This window comes from Mastigoproctus giganteus, chromosome 1 (assembly GCF_048544385.1).
Source record: "Mastigoproctus giganteus isolate SK-2022 chromosome 1, ASM4854438v1, whole genome shotgun sequence".
Lineage (NCBI taxonomy): Eukaryota > Metazoa > Arthropoda > Arachnida > Uropygi > Thelyphonidae > Mastigoproctus > Mastigoproctus giganteus.
The window spans coordinates 81,537,499-81,552,636 of NC_143575.1; the positions used below are offsets into that span (position 1 = coordinate 81,537,499).

Here is a 15,138-nt window from a genome sequence, read left to right on the forward strand (position 1 = left end):
AGTCCTTGCATAATTCAAGACTAGTTTTCTCATAGAAATAAATCAATAAATGTTAGTGAGTTTTTATTTCGTTTATTTTCTCAGGTTTTCTTGGTCTGCGCACACACATCTGCTGCATTGCTACGGAACTCTGATCAGTGTTTGGATCACCAAACACTGATCAGTGTTTGGATCACCATCTTCAAAAATGGTAATAGCTGCTAAATGTGGTCAAAAGTCTGTGCCAATCACTTTACAACCAGTTGATTTGCTGGTGGCTCATGCTAACTGGTGTCCTCTCCTCCTTGCCTGCTGCATATCCTTCGGATCATTCCATTTCAAGTGGTCTAGGGGTCCCTGCTCGACCATCTTCAACTTTGTTGAGACTTGGTGTGGATGTTTAAACAGTTTTCAAATGAAACTGCAAAATTTCAGTTCAAAATATAGTATGCTTGAGGCACCAGCATCTTTTTTGTGGAGGTCACTGGTGTTATGCAGAATAAATCACAAAAAAATGATCAAAGTTTTAAGTGTTACTGTTGCACAACAGTGAGAGGTAGTGTTCTGAAACTTGGTATACCTAATTAACTTTTGGCAGAGAATGCAAAACTTTTGAAAGTTTTCACTGCTTGCAGAAATGTCCACTTATTAGTCAGCATGCAAGCCATGGAATCAGAAGATTTTGCTAGAGATAAGTTGGACACGTTAACCATCAGTCATATGGATAATTCTTAATGTCATGTGCTATCTTATACACGCAAAACTGGGTTAAAATTATTTAAAGAATGTGCATTTGAAGAACAGCTGATAGGTCGATGTTGTGGATTAAAACTGGGTGAAGAAGACAATTTGTCTACATCATGATGCTTTGCTTTTGACAAAATTTGAATTTTTGCAGCATTCATGTTGCAATCCTTTCCAGAAGAAAAATTATATGGTGAAAAAAGTTTACAACCAATTGATTTGTCAATGGCAGACTACCTGAAAGACCTAACAAAGGTAAACAAAACCAGGCCAGAAGCTGTGCCCATCATGCCGAAAAAAGCTAACAGCCAAAAAGCAGCAACAGGAACATCAACCTCATCTGGATCAGACCATAATGACAAAATGCATATGACTGAAAGCTTGAACCCAAGTTTAATGGTCATTGGTATTTCTCCTCTGAAATTTCAGCAAATGGCTAAGAGAGACTCACAAGGCTATGCCAAAAGTAAAGCAAATGCAAGATGTAATTGCCAGAAAAATTGCATCTATTGGTGGCTTGGATCCAAATGACATCATTGGTGTGGAAATTGTTTAGATTACAATGAGCTGCTGAAAGTAAAGTTCATGGTATCAGGTTATTTGGAAATACTTCAAATATTAACACTAGCTCCAGTTAGTTGGTCCATAAAGAAAACAATGGAAGAGTTTAGTGTCTCAGAAAGAATGGTCAAGAAAGCTAGAAAAAAGCTTTGAGCAAGTAAAGCAAAAGATGATGGAATTTAGTCGGATATGCCCTGGAAAGAAAGATTAGATTTCCATTAGAAATGCAAAAGAGACTACTACTCAGCAACTTGAAGGAAATGTTGATAACTTATCGAGATAGAAATGGATCTGACATTGAATTTTCTAAATTTTATGAAATTTGACCCAAGTGGTGTGTCACAGTTGGTGCACCAGGAACATCCTGTATGTGTATGCACAATCCATCAAAATGTCAAGTTAATGCTAGCAGCAAGTCCTGTTGAATGTGATTACAAGGTCCTCATTGGTAAAACAGTCTGTGATTTGGAGCCAAAAGATTGTATGTTCCATCAGTATACATTGTATGCTCCACCACTACTGACACTATGCTGCTGCAACAGGATCTGGAAAGGTTGAGCAGATGGGCTGAGAGGTGGCAAATGAAGTTTAACATTGACAAATGTAAAGTACTACACATGGGAAACAGCAACCCCAGAGCAACGTATCAACTCTGTGGTACTACACTGACAGTGGTAGAGAATGAAAGGGACTTGGGGGTGGTTGTGCAGGCAGATATGAAGTTCTCTGAGCAGTGCAGACAGGCTGCAAGAGTAGCTCATGGAGTATTGTCAATGATATACAGGAATTTTTCCAGCAGGGATAAGGAGGTGATTATTCCATTGTATAAGGCAATGGTCAGGCCACACCTAGAGTACTGTATACAGGTCTGGAGGCCTCATTTCAAGAAGGATGTAGAGCTGCTGGAACGAGTACAGAGAAGGGCAACAAGATTAGTGAATGGAACAAAGGGGTGCTCTTACGAAGAAAGGCTTAAGTTTTGCAAATTACAGTGTCTGGAGACTAGGCACCAGCAAGGTGATCTGATAGAGGTGTATAAAGCCTTGAATGGTTTAAGCATGCTCAATGCTGATGGGATTCTTCCTCTAGCTCAGAAAAATCACCTGAGAGGGCATAAATTCAAATTGAGGAAAGACAGATGTAGGATAGACGTGCGGAAATTTGCCTTTAGCCAGCAGGTGGTTGGTTGGTGGAACAGACTTCCATCCCTTGTGGTGGAGGTTGATAGCCTAAATAAGTTTAAGGCTCAGCTGGACAGGTATTTTGAACGAACAGAGGGGTGAAGTGGAAGTGGGTTTTTTTTTTTTTTTTGGCTGATGCTGCATAAGCTTGCTTGCTTTCTTGCATCAAATGCCTCTACTAATGCTAATGCTAATCAGTGTGAAAAATGTCCAGGAATAGATGAATTAAAAAGTTTCTAGAGAATATTTTTGAAAACAATGAACCGCAAGATATTGAATTCAAGCAATGGATACACACTGAACACAAAGCAATTAACAACAGAAGAGCTGAGTACAAAGAAATTTAACCTTTCCTGCCATCACTACATCACTAAACATCAAAGCTACCATTTGAAGTCAACAAAGGAAAACCTAATGACAGGAGAATTGGTTATCTTGATGGATTTTACAAAAAATTATTCATTTGTTGTGCAAGATGCTCTTCAAAGGTTCCACCAGGAGAATAGCCAGGCTACATTGCATCCATTTGTCATTTATTACAAGGATGTTGAACTTCAGAATAAGTTTCTGCATAATCAGTGACTGCCTTCAACATGACACAACTGCAGTGCATGTTTTTCTAACCAACTTATTTGAATATCTGAAATTTCATGACAGAAATCAGGCACATTTACTACTTCAGTGATGGTTCTGCAGCTCAATACAAGAATTTCAAGAATTTTATTAACTTGTCATCATCAAAAGGATTTTGATATCAGTGCTAAATGGAATTTCTTAGGCACTAGCCATGGCAAGTCACCATGTGATGGAATTGGTGGAACAATAAAATGATTGGCAGTACATGAAGTCTCCAATGCTCAACTGAAAACCAAATCCTGAAACTTGTTTGAATGATACCAAACATGACACCAAGAAACATCTGAATTTTGTGACAAGTATGTTACTGGAATAAAATTCTGTTTTGTTTCTAAAGAGGAAATTAAGCAAGTAAGGCCATTTCAAGAGAAGAGATTCATACAGTCATACTATTGCTGGAACAAGAGAAAATCATAACTTCATTCCTATTGATACAAGACAGATTCATGTTTGCAGAGTATCAAATGACACACCATCATCATTTGTAACTCATGTAGATCAGACTAGTGAAACCAATATTCAATGTGACAATTGTTAATTTACAACTTGGACAATACATTGCCTATATTTATGACAATAATTGGTGAATTGGAAATATTTGTGAAATTTCATTTGAAGAACATGTATTGGTAAATTTTATGCATCCTCATGGAGCAGCTCGCTCATTTTACTGGCCTGCCAGACAAGATATCTGCTGGATTCGTGAACAACATTATTGCCAATCTTCCAGCTCCAAAAACAACAATGGGATGACAATATAGTTTGCCTGAAGTAGTAATATCAACCATCAATGAAAAATTCCAGTCCATTACGAAGCAGTGATTCAATATATTCACACTCACTTGCTTATTTCAAATTGCATTGTGTTTTAAATAAATTTTGTTACAGTTATAACATCTTTCAAGCTTAGAAACCAAAAGAACAATCTTTATGCTTGGAATCCTGAATAAAAACCACTTTTTCAGGCCTGGGAACTTGTACTAAAGAAACCCATGCAATTTTTTTTCTTGCCATTTGCACCCCCATTGTAAAAAATATAGATCTTTTTGTGCATCTGGCAATATATCCTTTCTCCTTAAACCAAAGGGCAGAGCAATTGCAGAAAATTTCACAAATTCAACAGTTGGTGAGAAGGCATCTGACATTGCTTCTGCAAAGGTGTCAGCAATCTTGGAACCCACTGTACAGACCCATAACTAATTCCCACTCAGCACCAGCAGCTCAATCACTGCAATTGTCTTACTGTCTGTGGATGCCGATGGCCTTCCTTCTCTTGGCTCGTCAAAGGTACTTGTACAACTGCACTGGAACTCCAGTTTTCCACTTTTTTACAGGTTGGACAATTCTGCCCAAACACAGGTTCCACTTCTTCATCAATTTCCTGAGCTTTCTTGCCCTGCAAATGCAGGAACTTGATCACTGCTTGATACTCCACTTTCTCAGATTCTGGGCTCCACCTCTGCTGTACAATCACCTACCAGAATGAAATTTCACACATTAGTTATTGAATATGTAGACAACTTAAGTCCAAAATGGTGGATGTTACATATATATGCATCAAGCAAAGAGTGGTGATTGAATTTCTTACCAACGAAGAAATGACACCTACTGAAATCCATATGCATCTCAAAAATGTTTATGGTGACAATATTGTAGATGTGGGTACAGTTAGACATTGAGTAAGACACTTTTAGAGTGGAGAAAGTGACATTGCTGACAAGTGAAGTGGCCAGCTAGTAAAAAGAGCTGGACCAATGCCAGCAGTTCAAAGAGAACTGTTGCATTACAACATGCGAATTGTGCGATGTAGCAGGTATAGAGAAACCTGCTGTGATAACCATCATAAAGGAGCTAGGCTACAAGATGTGGGTCTGGAAAACACTGACACATGAACAGAAAGAAGCCTGGAAAGTCATCTGTATGGAACTTCTCCAGCGCCAAGATTGTTTGTTTGTTTGGTTTTTAGGAGCATTAGCAACTAAGGCCATATTGCTCTGAGAATATGCGGTGGTTATTCCCTTGACCTTTCCGCATCCTCTGTATTTGGTGGTGACGGGCTCGAACCCCGGTCTAATCAAGAAGCGTGTGCTACGCACTGCTGCTCCTTCCCACCTGGCTACGGAGACGCCCCAGCGCCAAGAGAGTGAAAGAGAAGTTTCTCTTTCACGCAGTCACAGGTGACAAAACTTGGGTCCACCATTATGACCCTGAAATGAAGAGACAGTCAATGGAATGGCACCATCAAAATTCACCATGCAAGAAGTTCAAAAGACAGCCTTCTGTTGGTAAAGTCACGGCATCAGTATTTTTGGACAAAGATAATCTTGCTTGTGGACTTCTTGGAGCATGGCACCACAATCAACCCAGACCGATACGTGGAAATGCCAAGAACATTGAAAGCCCACATCCAAAGAGTTTGACTGGACAAAATCCTTAACGAGGTTCTTCTCCTTGACAACGCACATCCCACACTAGTCTATGCATTGCAAAACTGGGGGTGCACTGTTCTCTGCCTCACCCCTCTCATAGCCTGGATTTTGCACCCTCTGACTATCACCTCTTTGGACCACTGAAAGATGCACTTCGTGAACAACGACCAGCTCAAGCACAGTGTTTCCAAAGCCCTCTGGAGAAAGAGTTAGGACGTGCATAGAAAATGACAGCGACTTTGTAGAAAAATAAGTGTATTTATTAATGATTGAGGATTAATTGATGTAAAAGGCATAGCTATAGGAATTAAATATTCTGAGGACAAAAACAGGAAGCATTATTTTTGTACCACTTCTCGTATATTTAAAAAACAGACTTGATATGCGAACTGGGTGCATTTCTTTGATTCAGTTCATGTTTTTCTTTACAGTGTATTTGATAAAGTTGCATTTTTTTTGATGTTTTAATATTCCACCTATACAATAAACAAGCTTTATCCAGATGTCTAAACTGCTTTGAATAAAACTTCAAATTTATTGGTAATACTGAGTTATTCCTCCTTTGTTCGAAGCATAACTTGGGCATTAATTGTCAAGTTTCAAAAATTTTGTAGGCATTTATGTATTTCTGTACCATAATGCATACATAAATATCCTAATTTTCTTGGAGATTTCAACAGACTGATGCACATGAACATTTTATTACTCAGTACTGAAGGACAGCCAAAATGCTTCTTATCACCAATGCTTTGGCTTGCAGAAAAGATCAGCTAAATGAGTTATTCGGAAAAGAGCAAATGTACATGGAGATGCCATGCTCTGATGGCGGAAAGAACAAATTTAATGATTTGTGGGTGGAATGTTTTGAACACTACCGTGTAATCACGCTGTATCTTAGCCTGAAATTGCATGCAGCAGTATTGAAAAGTTCATGTCCTATAGAAATAATGCCAAAATGGTGAATAACCTTATTGCTCATTTAAGTAAAATTATAGGCTCATAACCTGACCACATTTTGCTCAAGTTCCCATTGAACTTTTAATGTACTCCCCCTCTCCCAGTATTACGAATCCACAAAACAGTGCAGGGTACAGGCATCTCAATATGAATGGATACAGAACACTAACCAAGGAAATGGGGTTATCAGAGGCTTCTACAAGTTGGGTCCCATGGCTTCTGATACCTGATCAAAAACACTGATGGAAAATATCCACAAAACTGTTGGTCCATTATGAAGCAGTTTTTTTTTTTTTTTTACCTGCAAGATTTGTCACAATTATGAAATACTAAACCACTACTATCTCCCTGAGCCAAAGTATAATTCTATGTAATGGAAATAGACTTCACTGCCTTCAAAGAATGCAAAAAAAAACAAGTTCACTGGCTACAAAATTTTAGGATTCCAAAGGAACAATAAACCGATTACATTTGAAGAGATCAAAACTGTAAAAAAAAACAAAAAAAAAAAAACAGAACTACGTTAAGTTAACCCATTATGCCAGTTACAAAATTTTATCAGGTTTAAAAGAAAGAGAATGCTGATAAAAGGTGCCCTTTCCACGAAGATAATGTCCAACATCCATCTTGACCAGTCACTTTTTTTTTTGTTTCTAAAATTAAAATTTCACTGGAAAGGATAAAAATTCAAAACAAATTAAGATGTTATATCATCCATGGAAGCAATTTTTTCTGGTCCTCAATAAATCATCTACAAGAGTGAGACAAATAAATTGCAATTAAGGATGAAACATGGATTTTGGATATATATAACATAATTATGTGCACACGCACACGCTTTGCCGTGTTTGGTTATAAGAATCAGTTTTGAATAAAACAATAAAAAACAATTATCAGTTTCCGGTTTATTGGGCTTTTCTGTTACTGCAATGTAACTATAAACGAGTAGTAAACTTGATCTTATTGCGTTTGTGATGATACTGATAGCTGGAATTCTGTGCAATTTAACATTATTATGGTGAAATGTGCTTCCCCTTCACTGAAATCTTGAATCATATAAAAACAAATAAATTTTCAGAATTTTCTGTTCATTCCTATTTTTTGAGCCTCGAATGTTGTTACTCCGTATCTCACTTGTGCGTATCTTGGTAGTTGCAATTTTTGCATTCTGTCTTTGTTACTGATACTTATTTTCTTCAAATTTTAAGACAAAAAAAAAAAAAAAAAAAAAAAAAGTCAGTGAACAGAAATACCAATTAATTACACTATTAATTAAGTTATGTACACAAGGGTAATAAATTTATTTTTATTTTGCTAACTGTGGAAAAAATTCTTCCGATTTTCACGCATCATTTAATTTTGTTAATTGGAGGAAGTAAAGTGTAAATTTGTGCTCTATATCTTTACTTTTACATCATGTGGATAACGTTTCTCCTATATTTGCTTATTAGAATAGCCATTCAATACAATTAAAATTCAATTTGTAACCGTGTTCACAATGACCGGTGCTTACTACTTATATAGTGAAAGGGGTATTTTATTTTGGAGAGTTCACCATAAAGTGATTTGATCATAGATTAAATTACGTATCGTATTTATATTAAATTAGTTTTGAATAAATACCGTACTATATATTATTCATTGTATGTTTTTTCAGCCTCATTTAACTCTGTTACAAATCGTAAAATGCTGTACACGATGAAATTTGTGTGTGTGTGTGTGGGGGGGGGGTTATAATCTCTGCGCTGTACTGTACTACACATGACCCCCCCATTAAGTACATAATGTCAAGGAGTGCCTGTATATATAAAACTATTAAAAATTGTAAATATATAATATTTAAAAAACAGATGTGTTATGTGAACTGAGTGCATTTCTTTGATTCAGTTCATGTTTTTCTTTTGATGTGTTAATTTTCTGCTGATAGATAGCACATTTCATTCCACCTTCCAGTTTGAGAAACCTTGCCCTATACAATAAACAATATACATCACAGTGACCCCCCCCCCCCCATCACTACTCTTTATGTAAGGATATTCCTCCCCACCACTGTCTTGGTATGATGCTCATCATTTTGACATTTTAAATATGGGTATACAATAAATAATAAAACACTATAAATAAAAATAATAAATTTAGTAGTCATTATGTACTCCAAAAGAATTTGAATGAGGACAATTTTAAAAAATAAACACACTTGGAATGAGCCTAATTCAAAAGGAATCTGATAAAATTGCCATAAACACCTGTTCATTTGAATTTGTTATTTTACATTAACTTGCAAAGCCAGATAATTATAGCATGTCTGGAACAAGTGTATGCAGTTCCAAGGTGAGTATAAGGAAAAATAAATATTTTTAAACGAAGAAACAAAATTTTCAAATTCTTTGAAAATTACTATAGTTGTAACAATACTTAAAAAACACCGATAAATTTCTGTTAAACTTTCTCACATCTGGCTTTATTTCACCCAGGAACTCCAATGTCACTTCATGCTCTGTGTTTTCTGTTCCTCCTTTGCCCCTATTCAAAATCAAAAATATACCATAAAGGATTAAAAACAAATGTCTATTATTACTAGAATAACAGTTAACTATACATAGCAAAAACTTCTTAATTTGAATCTATGGGGGCTAACTTAATATTGATTCCAGTTTAAATGAGTTTGAGATATCCAAACAAGGTAAGAATGCTAAGCTTATGAAAGCATTAAGGGCACAAAAAATCCAGCATTATGAATATGCATGCATGTGCACGGACCACACCTACTTGGAATCTACAAAAAAAAAAAAAAAAAAAAATATATATAAATAAATAATACTATACCAAAATAAACACAGAAAGAGCATCTTTCCATAGCAACAGCATCAACCGGCATGAACAATATTGAGAGAATTGCCATGTCTAATCATACATATATATATATATTGGCCGATTAATTCAGTTAAGTGGTATATTTATACGTGTATAATTCAGCCATAGGTATTAGTGTGTATATGGATTAGTTAATCAGGCTAGCATATATAGGCTATCTTAATTCTGGTTGGCCTATAAACTTTATGTTAATGTATACGTATTAATTACTATGAAGCAAAATATGAAACTATCATTACTAATTGAAAATGAAAATATCATAACTAAATGATAATGAAAAAATATCAATCAAGACTTAATGACAAAGGGTGATTCAATTTTTGAAAATCATTCCCTCATATGGCCATTATTCACTACTTTATTGGGGGCTTTGAGCAAATCGATAGCCAAAGCCCCCAAGATGAAGTAGTGGATAGATGGCCACGTGAGGGAATGATTTTCAAAAATTGCATCACCCTTTATCATTTAGTATTGACATTTTTTCATTTTCATTAAGTTATGATATTTTCATTTACAATTAGTAATCAGTTTCATATTTTGCTTCATAGTACAAAGGGTACTAGGAAAGTTTTGCAATACAGCTTTGTTTATTTAATTTTTTCAAAGTAATTTCCTCTACATTCAATACACCTCTCCATCCTCCGAAACCAATCTTTAAACCGGTTCTGCCAAGTTTCACTAGGGAGTAAAGCACACTCGTTGTCCCAAGCCCGTAGAAGGTCCTCATCACTGGAAAACCGCCTCCCTTTTAGCTTCATTTTCACATGCGGGAACAGTGCAAAGTCGCAGGGAGCAAGGTCTGGACTGTAGGGAGGGTGCTCGAGAAGTTTCAGTCCTGTCGTGGTCAAATATTCGGTGCAGGCTTTGGCGCGGTGAGCTGGAGCATTATCGGGATGGAGGTACCAGGTGTCCATTCTTGACTTTGGCCGCAGGTTCTTCATAGATCCAATGACTTTAGGCAGGCATTGTTCAGTATACCATTTAGCTGTGACTGTCTTCTGCGTGTCCAAAACGACACGTTCCACAATTCCACTCGATTTGAAAAATACAGCTATCATTTTCTTCTTTACAGATCGGGATTTTCTGACAATTACGGGTGTGTCGTCATCATCAAAGACCCAAACTTTGTTTTGAGCCTTGGTCGGCAGATCGTAATAGTACAGCCAAGTCTCGTCACCTGTCACGATGTTGTTCACATACCGAGATTGTCCCTTATCAAACTTTTTTAACATCTCCGGGCACCAAGTCACACGTTGTGTCATCTGCTCTTCAGTCAGTTGATGCGGCACCCAGAGAGAACAAAGTTTCTTCACGTGCAAATGATCTTGCAGAATTGAACGAATTGCTGGTGCATTTAGGCCCAAAGTATCCTGTATCTGTTGGTAGGTCACTCGCCTGTTTTCGTCAAGCATTTTCCTCACAGCAGTAACGTTTTCCTCCTTAACTGACGTTCGTGGCCTTCCCGGCCTCTCAGAATCCTCCAGAGTGAAATTTCCCCTTTGGAATTCTCTATACCACCTGAATATCGTTGTACGATTTGGACAATCATCATCTAGTGCAAGAGTCATTTCTTCTAAGCACTGGTCTATGGTTAAACCACGCACGAAATTATACCGCAAAACTGTCCTTATCTCATTTCGTGACCACAATGCCATCGCAAGCACTTTACACTCTCACTACTAATGAATAACTGAGCCCATCGACTTGGCGTGGTGGCTACTATGCACGTATGAACATGTCTCAGCATGCAGCAACAAGCAGCTTCCTGTGATTCATTGTTGCGTCATATTGCAAAACTTTCCTAGTACCCTTTGTAATTAATGTTTACATTAACATAAAGTTTATAGGCCAACCAGAATTAAGATAGCCTATATATGCTAGCTTGATTAACTGATCCATATATATATATACACACACACTAAATACCTATGTCTAAATTATGCATGTATAAAAATACCACTTAATCGACCAATATTAAATCATGCACGTATGTCTAATTGCCCTATGTGCAATAGCACTAACGTTGCACACATGACAAAAACCATACCATACAATTCTATCATTATAAACTTTAAATATTAAATAAACACTATATATATATATTATATAAACAAGAACGATCGGCATCTTTATTAACACCAGGAAAAAACATTGCAAAAAAAAAAAAAAAAAAAAAAAAAAGCCTGAAAACGAAAAAAATGCCAAAAGCCAAACTATGTCAGATGTTCTAATTTGAAATTTCCTATAGTTTCAAATTCTTTGGATGTCTCTATTGTTCTCACAACTCAATTAAACAGCAAGAACAAACCACCTACCTTTGAAATTCTATTTTCTGCAGTATAATTTTCTTAATAGTGAGTTAATTTTCCTTAGTGATTTTAATGCTCCCAACTACAGCTTGCTTGTTTTCTATTAACAGGGGAAACAGCTGGTTGAGATAGAGAAGTTTTTGAGATCATCAATTACCTCATACATCTTATCATTTACCCATGAGAATATCAGAAAATCAGTTATAATAAAGAAAGAATGGGAAAACAAAATATTAGACTACTCTTGGATATCACCCAGAATATTGAAATTAAGACTAAAAATTCTATCTCATACAGTAACAATCATTAGCATCTACGCACCAGTAGAAGGCAACATTGATGAAACCACAGAATTTTATGACGAATTACAACAGATCATAGACCAAGCTAACAAAAACGAGTATCTCACACTAGCAGGAGATTTTAATGCAAGGGTTGGTGCTCAATCAGTGGACAAATGTATAGGATCAGAAGGTGAACCCGTGGTCAACAATAATGGAAGATGCCCGATATTCTGCATTTTTAATAAACTTAAAATTACAAAACTTTTCAGACACAAGAATGTCCATAAATTCACATGGAAACAAGAAACAAAGTCTATAATAGATTATATTAAATGACAAAATTAGAGACTCTAGAGTATTCAGAGGCAGTGAAATTGACAGTGGTCACTACCTAGTAGAAAGTACCTTCAAAATAAAAAGAAATTATTTTAATAAAAAGAAAATACCAACAAAAACTACTAAGAAATTAAAAATACATATGTTGGAAGATGAAAGCACTAAATCCCTGTATGAAAGTCGATTGAAAGATAAACTCAAATCAGATGAAAGTGATAACGTTGAGGAAATCTGGTCAAACATGAAAAAACCAATTCTGGGAGCTGCTGAAGAAAGTCTTAGATATAAACCTATAAAAAATAAAAACTGGCCAAGAACTTGGAATGAAGAATTGAAACAAACAAATCAATGAGAGAAAAAAAAAAAAAAAAAAAAGACCTATAAACTGTTCCTACAAACTAAAGACCTACACCTACACATAAAATATAAAAAGCTTAGAGCAGAAGTCAGAAAACTAACCAGAAGAATCCGATGAGATGACTAGGTTAAATTTGTTAAATCTTTAGAATGTGATATCACGGGCCCACAGAGAAGAGGTTTTAAAATTAAGAAATTACAACAAGACACAAATGATCAAATAAAAACCAACTCCATCTCCAAGCAGAATGGAAGATGAATCTGTGGTAACCAAAGATGAAGAAAATATAACAATGGAAGAACTAGAGTTAAATTACAAAAATCAAAAAACTGAAAAAGCCCAGGCATAGACAATTTGAATGTTGTTATTTTTTTTGGGTTTTTTAAAGGAGCATTAGCAACTAAAGCCATATTGCTCCGGGGATATGCGGTGGTCACGGGCTCAAACTCTGGTCTAATCAAGAAGAGTGTGCTATGCACTGCTGCTCCTGCCCACCTATCTACGGAGGTGCCACAATTTAAATATAGAACTATTTAAATATGGAGGCACCTTACTAAAAAACACACTACTAAAATTATTTAACATCATATGGCATAAGCAACAGATACCCAAAGATCGGGAAACAGGAATTTTCTCCTACTCTTTTCCTATTATATATTGATGACCTTCATCCACTAAGCAGAAATCTTATCCATAGTTTTGCTGATGATAACACATTGCATTCCACCTTCCAGTTTGAGAAACCTTGCTCTGCACAATTTAACTTCTCGAATCTCCACTACCAATTCCTGAAATGCTGATCTCCAGGTAATTCTCCAGTGGGGAAAAGGTAACTTAGTTGATTAACTTAGTCGAAAACCCAGCACTGTCTTATGTCTTGCAAAAAGGATTCTTCTGCTTCTATGCTTATCTTTGGTGTCACTCAGATTTCTAGGTGAGATGATATATCTCTTTTGGAGATTACTCTGACTTCCAATTTCTCTTGGCACAAGCACATTACAAATACTGTTTCCTCTACATCTAAAAATTTGGGTTTTCTCTTTTTCCCTTCAAGTTACTTTTCTTCTAAACAACTGTTCACTATGTACAAATCTCAGATCTGCCCTACCATGGAATATTGTTCCACATCTGAGGTGGTGTCCACAAAACCTCTCTCAAGCTTTTACATTCCATTCAAAAGAGGGCAGTTAGGCCAGTTAACGACCTCTCTCTAACAAAGTCTCTCCACTCTCATAGATGTTCTGTTTCTGTTGTATGCCTTTCCTATAGATACTTCCATGGAAAGATATTTGTTGACTAATGTCAACAAATCCTTCATCTTCTCTCAACCTTCAATTCATGCACAGTACTAGGCACTTTAGGTTCTAATACGTCTTTTGCTTCAGGTTTCCACATCAAGCTGGGAATAGTGAAAATTTGCTAAGGCATTAGATTCTCAAGGTAACATTCAGGAATATATAAACTGTACTCCAAAAACTGCCTGTTGCAAAAGTGAAAGTAGGCCTAGAAGAGTTGCACGAAAAGTTCCTATCCTAGCATAGGAGTTAACGATAATGTTGACAATATACTATTTTTTAGTGTAGTTAATTTTTTTGTAACTCAATGCATTTTTCCAGCATTAATCCTGATTTATTATTTTAGTTTGGTAGTCACTTTGAAGTTTTAAGGTCAAGACATTTTTATTGAGTGTTAATAGCAGCGGACCAATCGTGTGCCAAGAACTTGCTGAGGGGAGAGAGAGAATACTTGTTAACATTAGACCTGAATTTCCACAGATTGTAATTTTCAGGAAATACATGTCAAAGAGGAATGTTATAGGAAACAGAACAACAGATAAGGAGGAGGAAAAGACGGTATTATGAGTTTGGAAATATCCATAGAAAAGGTACGTAGCAGAAATTTAACGTCTATGAGACAGGGAGGTGAGAGACTTTGTCAGAGATAGGTCATTAACTGACCCCTCTTTTTTTTGGGGGGGGGGGGCAAATCCTCCCTACCACAGACCAATGTTCCATGGTAGGGAGGATTTGAGATTTGTACTGAGTAGTTGTTTAGAAGAAAAGCAATACCAAGAGTAAAAAAAAAACAAAACCCAAAATTCTGGATACAAAGGAAGCAGTATTTGTGATGTGCTTGATTTATCTCTGACAAGAGATAAATCAAGTGTTGGACATGTGTGCCTAGGATTGTTTGGTATTCTGGCAATTGTTGATCAAATGGAAGACTGAGATGGGAGTTGGCAGTTGATGGGTTTCCCACAATTGGATGGGAGATTTCTTGCCCTTTTTAAGGACAGGCTAGATATTAGCAAATTTCCAAGCTCAGTGAGACCATTAGTAATTGCAAAACCATTGGCATCTAGACTAGCCCAGTATATGACAATAAAACTGAAGCCAGCTGGAGTTGATAACATTAAAATCAACCATGAAAATCATCTCACTGTTAGTAAAGTTGGACCAGAGCAAAGAATGGAAGTCAGAGTTCCAATTC

At 36.4% G+C, this 15,138-nt stretch overlaps 1 protein-coding gene across 2 annotated transcripts in view; it reads right to left on the bottom strand.

Moving 5' to 3' along the window:
* Positions 1-15,138, bottom strand: part of p23 (cytosolic prostaglandin E synthase) — a 129,310-nt gene that overhangs the window by 46,375 nt on the left and 67,797 nt on the right. For both annotated transcript variants that reach the window (XM_090373523.1, XM_090373515.1), the window contains exon 3: positions 8,941-9,010. In XM_090373523.1, coding sequence (XP_090229649.1) covers positions 8,941-9,010 — 70 coding nt within the window. The remainder of the gene's footprint in view (positions 1-8,940; positions 9,011-15,138) is intronic.